At 33.2% G+C, this 11,947-nt stretch overlaps 1 protein-coding gene, 1 long non-coding RNA gene and 1 pseudogene across 3 annotated transcripts; all 3 read left to right on the forward strand.

The window, feature by feature from the left end:
* Nucleotides 1-2,908: 2,908 nt before the first annotated feature.
* Nucleotides 2,909-3,682, forward strand: LOC147926688 (secreted RxLR effector protein 161 pseudogene; annotated as a pseudogene).
* Nucleotides 3,683-4,428: 746 nt separating this feature from the next.
* Nucleotides 4,429-7,046, forward strand: LOC147926689 (uncharacterized). Its single transcript, XR_015582632.1, has 2 exons — nucleotides 4,429-4,591; nucleotides 6,859-7,046. It is a non-coding gene; the product is annotated as an uncharacterized LOC147926689 (long non-coding RNA).
* Nucleotides 7,047-9,050: 2,004 nt separating this feature from the next.
* On the forward strand, nucleotides 9,051-11,905 carry LOC104746929 (protein PHR1-LIKE 2). Of its 2 annotated transcripts, none has more exons than XM_010468479.3 (6): nucleotides 9,051-9,503; nucleotides 10,024-10,100; nucleotides 10,380-10,434; nucleotides 10,754-10,832; nucleotides 10,930-10,999; nucleotides 11,308-11,905. In XM_010468479.3, the coding sequence occupies exons 1-6, from the start codon at nucleotides 9,308-9,310 to the stop codon at nucleotides 11,716-11,718; spliced, it is 888 nt and encodes a 295-aa protein (XP_010466781.1). In that variant the 5' UTR covers nucleotides 9,051-9,307; the 3' UTR covers nucleotides 11,719-11,905. The 2 variants fall into 2 exon arrangements, with proteins under 2 accessions (XP_010466781.1, XP_010466780.1); XM_010468478.3 differs by having other exon boundaries at nucleotides 9,090-9,503; nucleotides 11,299-11,905.
* Nucleotides 11,906-11,947: the final 42 nt, after the last annotated feature.

Here is an 11,947-nt window from a genome sequence, read left to right on the forward strand (position 1 = left end):
CCATTAAGTATGATGGGACAAGGTTTATGCATGAACATTGCATTGAAATGACCAACCTTGCGGCTAAACTAAAGAATTTAGGAATGAGTGTGGACGATTCATTTCTTGTCCAATTTATCCTAAATTCACTACCTCCTCAGTATGGACCCTTTCAGATCAATTATAATGCAATTGATGAAAGGTGGACATCTAATGAATTGGCTAATAAACTAGTCCAAGAGGAGGCTAGACTTGGCCGTGAAGGAATTAAAGTTTCCCATCATGTTCAAGGAGCTGGACCTAAAGTTGGGTTTAGGCATAAAAAGAGCCATCAAAGAGCACAAGCCACAATGAACGATTCCGATCAAGTTAATCCGAAGAAAAAGGCAAAGAAAGGTTACAGGTGCAACTTTTGTAAAAAGGTTGGACACTTTCAGAAAGATTGCCCTAAAAGAAGAGAATGGTTCGAAAAGAAAGGTAATCCTATGGGTTCCGTAAGCTTTTTCGAATCTAATCTTACTTATGTTTCTTCCAAAACTTGGTGGATTGATAGTGGTGCTAATGTACATGTAACGAATTCCGTACAGGGATTCCTTACGATCCAGACCATAAATTCAAGTGAAAACTACTTACTGATGGGAAATCGAGACAAGGCACCAGTTGAAGCTGTTGGCACCTATCGTCTCATTTTAGATGGTGGATTTTGTCTAGATTTATATCAGACTCTTTATGTTCCATCTATTTCCCGTAATTTAGTTTCTGTAAGCAAACTTGATTTGGCTGGTTTTAAATCTACTCAAGGAGATGATTGTTTTCATATATTTCTGAACTCTAAACGAATTGGTTCTGGAATATTAGTTGATGGTCTTTATATGTTAAAACTGGCTGATCAACCTTATGAGACACATCTTTCCTTGTATTCTGAAAGTAGACTTAAAAATAAAACATGTACTGATGACTCATATTTCTTGTGGCATAAAAGATTAGGACATATTTCTTATGAAAGAATTAAAAGATTGGTAAAAGATGGAGTCATTCCGAATCTTGATTTTACTAATAAGAAAATGTGTATAGATTGCATTAAAGATAAGCAAACTAAACACACTAAGAAAGGAGCCACAAGAAGTACACAGCTTCTTGAAATCATACATACAGATATTTGTGGACCATTTGACGTTCCAACTTTTGGAGGTGAAAAGTACTTCATCACTTTTATCGATGATTATTCACGTTATTGTTATCTCTATTTATTGCATGAAAAATCTCAATCTGTGGATGCTGTACAAGCATTCATTAATGAAGTTGAGAGGCAATTAGATAGAAAGGTGAAAATCATAAGGTCAGATAGAGGTGGTGAATTTTATGGAAGATATAATGAAACAGGACAACATCCTGGACCATTTGCCATACTCCTTCAAAAATTAGGAATTGTTGCGCAGTACACAATGCCTGGTTCTCCATGGCAGAATGGTGTAGCTGAAAGGCGTAATCGTACTTATCTGGAAATGGTTAGATCCATGATGAGTCATGCTAACCTACCTATATCCTTGTGGATGGACGCATTACGTACTGCGGTCTATATTTTGAATAGGGTTCCTAGCAAAGCAGTTTCAAAGACCCCTTTTGAACTGTGGAAAGGCTGGAAACCTAGTCTGTCACACCTCCAAGTTTGGGGGTGTCCAGCTGAAGTAAGAATATACAATCCACATGAAAATAAATTAGACTTCAGAACGATCAGTGGTTTCTTCATAGGTTACCCTGAGAAGTCTAAAGGATATAGATTTTATTGTCCATCCCATAGTACGAGAATAGTAGAAACCAATAATGCCAGATTTTTTTAGAATGGTGAGATTAGTGGGAGTGATAAAGTACGTGATATAACCATTCAGGAAACTAGGGTTGTTATTCCTTTACCCTTAGTTCTGAATGTTGGGGTTCCTAGCATTGTTGAACCGTTAAACAATGAGGAAACCCCATTGAATGATCACACACTCCATGATGAAAATCTTGCCAATAATGATCATGAAACACAAGAGGAACCAGCATTAAGAAGATCAACTCGTACGAGGAGATCTGCTATTTCTGATGACTTTGTGATTTATCAAATAGAATCTGGAGAAGAAAACATTAAAGATCCGGTTTCTTATTCACAAGCCATGAAGGATGTTAATTCTGATAAATGGATTGATGCCAGTAGAGATGAAATAGACTCGATGGTTAAGAATGAAGTTTGGGACATCGTTCCATTGCCTGATGGACACAAAGCAGTCAGGTGTAAGTGGATATTTAAGACCAAACTCGACTGTAATGGCAATGTAGAACGATATAAAGCCAGACTTGTAGCCAAAGGGTTTAGTCAAAAGGAAGGCATCAATTATAGTGAGACTTTTTCACCTGTGTCTAGAAAAGACTCTCTCAGAATTATCATGGCGTTAGTAGCTCAGTATGATCTCGAGTTACATCAAATGGATGTGAAAACTGCCTTTCTTAATGGAGACTTGCAAGAAGAAGTCTATATGCGCCAACCTGAAGGCTTCATAATCGAAGGTCAGGAGGATATGGTTTGCAAATTAAAGAAATCAATATATGGACTGAAACAAGCTTCGAGGCAATGGTATCTAAAGTTTGATGAAACCATCACGAAATTCGGTTTCAAAGAAAACGTTGTGGATCCATGTATATACCTCAAGATCAGTGGGAGTAAGTTCATATTTTTGGTTTTGTATGTTGATGATATCTTATTAGCCAGTAATGATCTTGGTCTACTACATGAGACTAAGAGTTATCTCTCTAAGAACTTTGATATGAAAGATATGGGTGAGGCATCCTATGTGATAGGAATTGAAATATTCCGTGATAGACACTAGGAATTTTAGGATTGTCTCAGAAAGCATATATTGATAAAGTTCTTGAGAGATTTGGCATGATGATGTGTTCTTCTAATAATGTTCCTATGCAAAAGGGTGACAAGCTTAATCTTAAGCAATGTCCGCAGAATGAATTGGAATATAATGAAATGCAAAAGTACCCTTATGCGTCTCTTGTGGGAAGTTTGATGTACGCACAGGTCTGCACTCGACCTGATATTAGCCATGCAGTCAGAATGTTGGGTAGATTTCAGAGTAACCCAGGACTTGCTCATTGGAAAGCTGCGAAGAAAGTTTTGAGATACCTAAAGGGAACAAGAAACTATATGTTGACATATCGAAAATCAACACATCCACAGATGGTTGGATTTTCAGACTCAGATTTTGGTGGATGTGAAGATTCTAGGCATTGTACTCTCGGCTATGTGTATCTCCTTGGTGGAGGTGCCATTTCATGGAAAAGCCAGAAGTCAGAATTGATTTATTCATCCACCATGGAGGCTGAGTATGTAGCATGTTATGAGGCTTCTATTCAAGGTACATGGTTGCGGAATTTCGTGTCAGAGTTTGGGGTTTTGAATTTTGTTGACAAACCTCTAACTCTTTACTGTGACAATCAAGCCGCAATCTTCTTCTCTAAGCATGATAGGATATCTAAAGGAGCCAAGCATATGGAACTCAAATATCTATCATTAAAGCAAGATGTTAAAAGAGAAAAGTTTGTCATTGAACACATAGGCACTGAGCTAATGGTCGCAGACATATTTACGAAAGCATTACCTCCAAAGACATTTATGAAGCATGCAGAAAGTATGGGTCTGGAGCATAGCACTTAATTATGTTGTCTGATAATGTTTTAGCCTATTTTTGACATTTATAAGAGCTCTCTTATGACTTTTACATCTTCTATTATGTTTCCAACGTGCGCACACATTATTGTTTGTTGGAATTATTGATAACAGAATACGTCTTAAAAGACATCAAAGAGACCATTAAAGATAACTCCTACTTATGGAATAATGTTTATGGTCTAGCTATGAAAAGTAGTCAATGTAGTAGTACATGGAAGGAATCATGTTGCAAAATGATGTGTGACCGCCATGACTCTCATTGGTTACAAGATTAGCTAAGACACTTATGAAAGACCAAATGAAAAATATAACATATTATGCCGGCCTTATGATTCCCGAGTAAAACCATTATACTAACGACCAAGTGGGAGGATGTAAGAAAATAATTATTTCTTACCCATGTATGTGGTCTTATAGTTAGTAGGTTATTTAATTGGGTTTGTTATATTTTAATCATTTGGGCACTAAAAGGACAGGTGTTAAGCTACATGTAAAGCTTATGCTTATAAGGACAAGTATTAAGCTACATGTCATGCTAAAGCTTATAAGAGGACAAGTGTGAAGTTGCATGTTGTGTTTGAAGCAATACTAGACACTTGTTATCACACTTGTCACCATTGTCTTCATCTCTACTATGATGGATGGTTGAGATTAAATCATGAGACAAAACCCTAATGAGGAGTAAGGTCCTCTTCCCACCTATAAATAGATGGTTTGCTCCATCACAAATCATCACAAGAAAAAAAAACAACACATAAAGAAAAGAGTTTATAGAAAAGGGGAGAGAAACCTTATCTTCCACCTAAAGATCATCTAAGAGTTTCTTTTCAAGCCTTCAAGCCATTGAAGAAGAAGAAACCATTCAAGGAAGCATCATTTCTACAATGAGTGGAGGTATTACTTTAACCCTCTTTATGATTCTATTATGTGATTAATATAGATGTTTAAGATCTTGGGGTTCATGTTAAAAGTAGGTTTAACACTCTTACCTACGTCCAGTAAAAACTGAGAATTCATAGTTGAAAAATAGGATCAAAAACAGATTATATCACGCAATTGTCCTAGTTCAGCGACATCAACGATGGTCACATTATATTAGCGATATACCGTTCTAAGATTGTATATGGGCCTTAGGGAAAGAAACAAAAAAAAATCTTATTTTGCGGTCCATTAGCTTAACTTTTGAATTTTTTTTTTTGTAGTTGCTAACTTTTTCTTTTTTTGTTGCACTAAACATACCTATCAGTGCTTGTCGTGTTTGATTGATAAACTGTAATTATTTTCCCAATTCGAGTAAAGTTGTATCTGTTTACGTTATCAAAATTTTATTTGCTTTTCTATGCTGAGTAAGGTTTTAGTTCTTTAATACTATATAGACTCTGTCAAGAAATAGTTGTCACAAGACTATGTTAAAATTATATAATTGTCCCAAATTTTTTTTTTTTTGTTCATTCAACATATTCGACCGACCGAGCCATTTCAACTACACTTAGCATCGCATGGATTAAAATTGAGTCAACTGAATCTTTTGGTTGTATCATGTAACTCAACTGCAGTCATATTAATATATCATAATATTAATTAATCATGTTAAGTTATTAACCTTACTATTTTCAATTGATCATGAAACACAAAAGCATGAAACAACCCTTTTTTTTTTTTTTCTGTCATGGACACAAGACATATAAAAATATCGTACTAGTTAATAATAATCTAAACTAAAACATATAATATTATTCACAAATCGGCGAAGTTGGTAGAGACATGAATATATAAATACGCCGAAGCCATGTGTTTGACTCAACTTGTTCAGTTGTTCTAATTATATTCTTTTTTTTCTTTGTTTTTGTTTTATTCTACTTTTTATCAAATCATTTATAATATTATGTCAAAAAAATCCAAAGAGTTGGTAAATCAAATTTCTTAATAATATTTTGACTTCAAACTATTAAAATGAATGATAATTTAGTAATTTACTGAGGATTGATATTATTTCTTTCTTTTTTGGTCAAAGATAAATGTTATTTATTTTTGGAATTGATAGCTAAGAAGAGTACTTAAGATTGAAAAATTAGAATTTTGGACAATGATATTAATAGTTTCAACTTAAAAAAATAAAAACTTACCAGTACTTATACAGGCTAAGATTCTAATCTTTCAATCGAATTTCTTAACCTTTGGATTTTTTTTCTAAAAATATCCTAGCAGTATATATAGTTTATGTAAAATTACCAGCACTTACATGTATGTACAAGATTTGTAAGGTTAAATGCAAGTCTTCGAAAACTATTCTAAAAAGGAGCTCAATCAATCTTCATCATTTTAAAAGTAAAAATCATATTGTTTAGAAAGGAAATATATATGTATTGACAAAACCTTTATGATTTGTTTTCATCCTAATTGAGTTTTTAATATGTTTCGATACTTCTTTAAAATAAATAATTCGTTTTTCGTAATTACGAATTCTATGAACATATATATAGTACTATTTGTAGTATATATTTTCCAACAACTAAAAGATTTTAAATGTACTAACAACTTGCCACTTGCCAGTCCTATACTCATGTTACTATTAGTCTATTATATATTAGTGTGGATGCATGTTTCACAAATGATTTTTTAATCAAAACTGGGTTGGTGGATAGAGATAGTTTTACATTTAAATACATGATTTTTTTCTTTCTATGTTAAGCATTTTACTAGACGATAATAAAATTAAGTACTTACGGTAATTGTTATTCTTTTTTTCGACTACATTTAATTTTACTCGGCATCTTACACAATACAATATGTTTATTATAACAACACTATAAAACTATGATATTAGTAGATATAAAAAAATTCAACTACTTTTATTTACTTTTATAAAATAATTTAGAATGTATTAGTCCATATCCTATACTCATGTTAAGTCCTATACTCATGTTAGTACATTTAAATGTTAAGACTGGCAACAAAGGGTACAACTTGCCACTTGCCAGTCCTATACTCATGTTACCATTAGTCCTATACACTATAAAACTATGATACTAGTAGATATTTAGAAATTGTTATATACTCTTTCAATAAATACTATATAAACTATAATATGTTCATTATAGTTTTTGTGCTAACAACAACTAAAAGATTTTAAATGTACTAATAATTTCTCCATCTTCCAGAAATTTCCATTTTTTAGAGGGATCTCGGCGTGTCTTCAATTGTTCCACTCATGTTAACGCTCTCTGCGCATAACTCCTCTACTTTTTCTAAAGTGAACATTCCTATTGGCATTGTCAATAGATCGGCATAATGTAAGCAAACATAAAAATCAAGAGAATTGTTGACAACAATATTTATATTTTACAAAGCTAGTGTTGACTAATTTGCTAAAGTAAGTATTGATGATTCACCTAGAAACATCTATACAAAAATATAAAACTGATCAGATCAACGAAGTTTAAATTATAAAATAACTATAATTGGAAATAGTGACATTCCAACTGTACAATTTATTTAATCCTGTTACTATAGTCAGAAAAGCTTTATTTTTTTATTTTTTTTGGTTTTGAGAAAATAAACGTAAAATTCAAAAGAAAAATTGTACAGATTGTAGAATCAAAACAAGTTTTTAAAGTCCGACTAGAAAAAGACTATCAAATTTTTTTTGGGTTAGCATATCAACCAATCACCCCTACATTTTTATGTTTCTAATAAGATCACTTTAAAATAAAATTCATCACAGAAAAAAAAATTGGTTAGGAAGCTCGTGATATTCCATTTAGACATAAAATTATAAATCTATATAAGATTTATCATGAATTAGGCTAGACATAAGCTACTTTAAGTTTAAGTAAAAACATTTTAATCCCATGTTAGTTTTTAATACAATTAGTTTTACTCTTTTCATCACATTGAAAAATCCTATTATAATAGATACAACTTATTTTATATATGTGATCCGATTGATAACACCAAATAATAAGAGATTTTTGGTTCAAAAAAAAAGTCAGTAAACAATATAAAAATGATTTTTAAAAGATACATACTACGGTTAAAAACAATGATACAAAAAAGATACACAAAAGGCGATATATTTCATGTACCATATTGATATATTAGTTATTGATCAAAATTAAACCACAATTTATTCATCCGAATTCAGTTAGTTAGATATACCTATTTGAAAGGGAAAAAAACTTAAAAATACTTCATCTATTTTTTATTTGGACGTTTAATACCTCGTCTTTTTTGGTTGGAAGAAAAATACATCATTTAATTAAAACGTACAATTTAATACCTAAACTAATAAATTTTGTTAGTTTCATACCTACGATTTTTTGACAAAAATAAAATTCCGTTTTTACCCTTCTTATATCAATTAATTATTAAATTTAAATAATATGACATTAATTTATAAGTTTATTTGATTTAAAATTAATTTGATTTAATATTTATTTTTATTCAATTTTGTTTTTACAAAAATACAATTTTGTTTAAACAATTAATTTATAAGAGGTAGTTTCTTGAACTCATTATTGATGCTATTACATTTCATGAGATTGTTTTCACTATGTTGGTTCCTGAATCTAAGAGGAAGTTTCTTGAAGAGATTTTGAGAGAAGAAGATGTGAAACAGATAGGCGGTGATGCGACGGAGATGACTGTTCCGATTTGATTTATCTTTTTAATAACTGAATATATTCATAAATCCGTTGGTCTGTTGTTGATGGCATTGATCAATTGTACAAACTTATATAATCATGAATTCATATATTCCTATGTTTTTGTTTAATGCACGGTTCTGAAGAAAGAAAGCAGATTTGAAAGTGCTTCAGATCTTATAAATTAATTGTTTAAACAAAATTTGTATTTTTGTAAAAACAAAATTGAATAAAAATAAATATTAAATAAAATTAATTTTAATTCAAATAAAATTAATTTTAAATCAAATAAACTTATAAATTAATGTCATATCATTTAAAATTAATAATTAATTGATATAAGAAGGGTAAAAACGGAATTTTCTTTTAGTCAAAAAATCGTAGGTATCAAACTAACAAGATTTATTAGTTTAAGTATTAAATTGCACGTTTTGATTAAATGATGTATTTTTCTTCCAACCAAAAAAAACGAGGTATTAAACGTCCAAATAAAAAATAGATGAAGTATTTTTAAGCTTTTTTCCCATATTTGAAATATGAGAACAGTAACGTACAAGTATAATAGTAATGAAAATCTATATTAGTTTAATTTAACCTATCAATTAATGAAGACGACTATCCTTTTTAAAAATTGGCTAATATCAATCTAAATATAATTAAGAAATGATCTAATCAATATAAAACTGGTGCTCAATAATTTAATACACATTAGTTTAATAAAAAGTACCTCTCTGCTACAAAAAAAAATTACTAAATAAATTATTTACAAAACATGTTCACACGCAAATCAGAGCAAGCGAGAGAGAGAGAGTACGTCCAATCTTATATCCACCCGTCTCTTCGCTGTCCATAAACCCGGATCCTGACCCGGATCCGAAACTTCCATTACCACCCGATTCCATTCATTTCTCCTTCCTTCCCCTAAAGCTTTCTCTCACTTTCCCGGAAAACTCGGCGACGAGAGAAAATGTACTCAGCGATTCGCTCGCTTCCTCTCGATGGTGGACACGTCGGCGCTGACTACCATGGACCTCTTGACGGAACCAATCTCCCCGGCGACGCTTGTTTGGTTTTAACCACTGACCCTAAACCTCGTCTCCGGTGGACATCTGAGCTCCATGAGAGATTCGTTGACGCTGTTACTCAGCTCGGTGGTCCTGATAGTGAGTATCTCTATACTCATTTAGCTTTTGTTCTCTCTCTGTCTCTGTCTCTCATTTGTTAATCTCTTGTTGTTTTGGATCTTGAGATGAAATGTGTGTTTGAGGTTAGCTTCTCCTTCTTCTCTTTGCTCAGCCCTCTTCAAAAGTTTCGATTTTTTTTTTTTTTATCTGGGTTATATGGATTTTTTCTCTCAAAGTTCAAAATTTTGTGAAGAATTTGTCTATTACTTGATTCGATGAACTCTATGATGACTTTGATTTTACTTGATTTGAAATCTTTATAGAGTAGCTCTATCTCTCTATGTGTCTCGAAATGGAAGCGTATCCTGCAGTGTATAAAATTTGTTTCCTTGTTTCGAAACTAGTCCTCAGTAGTAGTAATTAAGCAGTGTCAGTATAATCTCTGAAGATTTGAAGTTTGTGATTTGCGTTTAGCTTATTCTGCTCCTGTTTTGTCTTTTGTCTTCACAATTTGTTAATGAAGAGACCCTTCTGACTCTCTTTAATGTTCAACTTACAGAAGCGACGCCCAAAACTATCATGAGGACAATGGGGGTGAAGGGTCTCACTCTCTACCACCTCAAATCACATCTTCAGGTTTGTTTCTTTATTTACTCCCTTTGAGCAAACTGATGCCAGACTTGTGGTTTCTGATTGACTGTTTTCAAAGCTATTTGGTTTGGTTGATGAGATGACACCTAAATTCCTAATGACTTGAGACCTTAGATACTGAGATTTTCTAGAGTTTTAAGAGTTTAAGAGTTGTAGGCTGTTATATTTTCCCAGGTTCAACGTATAATAGCATAGTAATCCAAATAATTTTTGGGTGTTTGATGGTGTTATGTTTCTCTCTTTTGTATGTGTTTTGCTCGGCAGAAATTTCGCCTAGGGAGGCAAGCTTGTAAAGAATCAACTGAGAACTCCAAGGATGGTATCTACTCAGTTGACTTTTTCTTTTTGGTTACTATATCTCTGTTTGTGAAGCCTCTTGGTTCTACTCTTTCATCATATGGCTATTTGGAATCATATTTGTTAGACACTTTGTAGACCTTTATCATGTGAGAGACACATGGGACCCTGTTGTCTTTCTCTCCGCCGTTGTCAGAATATATATATTAGCAAACTGCTCATGGTTTAAGCTGTCAAATAAAAACTAAGAGTAACAACTGTTTGGAAGCGTGTTTTGATGAATATTAGTTGTGAGTCCATATATCGTGGCTCTACTAATTCTGTGAACCTGGATGCTGCAGCTTCTTGTGTTGGGGAGAGTCAGGACACAGGTTCATCTTCAACATCATCATTGAGATTGGCGCAGCAGGAGCAGAACGAGTATGGTTACTTTTGAACTTTTCCTCTCATTTCTCTGTTACTGGCTGGTTAGTTAATTACATTTGTATGAATCCCTCCTTATTTGTTCGCATGCCAGGGGTTACCAAGTCACTGAAGCTCTACGTGCTCAGATGGAAGTCCAAAGAAGACTACACGAGCAATTAGAGGTTAGCTCATTATCTTGCCATTGATCTTGATGATACATACACAAATATCGGCTCAGAAGTTGCATATTGAAGTAGAACCGTAATCCTAAGTTCTTAACCAATGTCCAATCCAAAAATTAGGATGTTCTTGTTACCAATTTATTCTTTCTTTCTTTGATGTACATAGGAACAGTGCTCCTTGTTTCCATCTGTCCTGAATCTCTACCTTATTAGAATGAACAAACACGCCCTTGTGGCCACATTTGTAGGAATACAACAGACTGTGCTGTGTAAATGCAAACCTTTGATTGATCTTTTAGTATGGGCAGGTACAACGGAGACTCCAGCTGAGGATAGAGGCCCAAGGAAAGTACCTGCAATCAATTCTTGAAAAAGCTTGCAAGGCCTTTGACGAACAAGCTGCTGCTTTTGCTGGGCTTGAAGCTGCTAGGGAAGAGCTATCAGAGCTAGCCATCAAAGTTTCCAATGTCTCTCAAGGAACAACAGTTCCGTTCTTCGATGCAACAAAGATGATGATGATGCCATCTTTGTCAGAGCTTGCAGTAGCAATAGACAACAAAAACAACGTCACAACCAACTGTTCAGTGGAAAGCTCTCTGACTTCCGTCACTAATGGGAGCTCGATATCTGCTGCATCGATGAAGAAGCGGCAACGTGGAGACAATATGGGCGTTGGGTATGAATCTGGCTGGATTATGCCTAGTAGTACCATTGGATAAAGTTTTAGGAAGAAAGAAATCAATATGGGAAAGGTAGAGATAAGATTTAACTCTTCTTTACTTGCTTTGAGGGGCCTGTATTATTCGATATAAACTTGTCATCACAATTTCGTCTTAGCTTACTCATGTATATATTTGATGTTGAAGCTGAAGCTTTAGTGTTTCCTTTATACCTTGCCTTTAAAAATTATTCTTGTATTCAAGTGAAAGGGTTTAAAGGTAGAAGAAA

The sequence above is a fragment of the Camelina sativa genome, chromosome 15, assembly GCF_030686135.1.
Source record: "Camelina sativa cultivar CO46 ecotype springtype chromosome 15, ASM3068613v1".
NCBI classification, from domain to species: Eukaryota; Viridiplantae; Streptophyta; class Magnoliopsida; order Brassicales; family Brassicaceae; genus Camelina; species Camelina sativa.

What these genes read in the sequence shown, in the direction of transcription:
- LOC104746929 (XM_010468478.3), top strand. Translation starts at nt 9,308, where the DNA reads ATGTACTCAGCGATTCGCTCGCTTCCTCTCGATGGTGGACACGTCGGC. An exon ending in TCAGCTCGGTGGTCCTGATA is followed by an intron (nt 9,504 to 10,023) that starts GTGAGTATCTCT and finishes TTCAACTTACAG; the next exon opens with AAGCGACGCCCAAAACTATC. An exon ending in GCGCAGCAGGAGCAGAACGA is followed by an intron (nt 10,833 to 10,929) that starts GTATGGTTACTT and finishes TTCGCATGCCAG; the next exon opens with GGGTTACCAAGTCACTGAAG.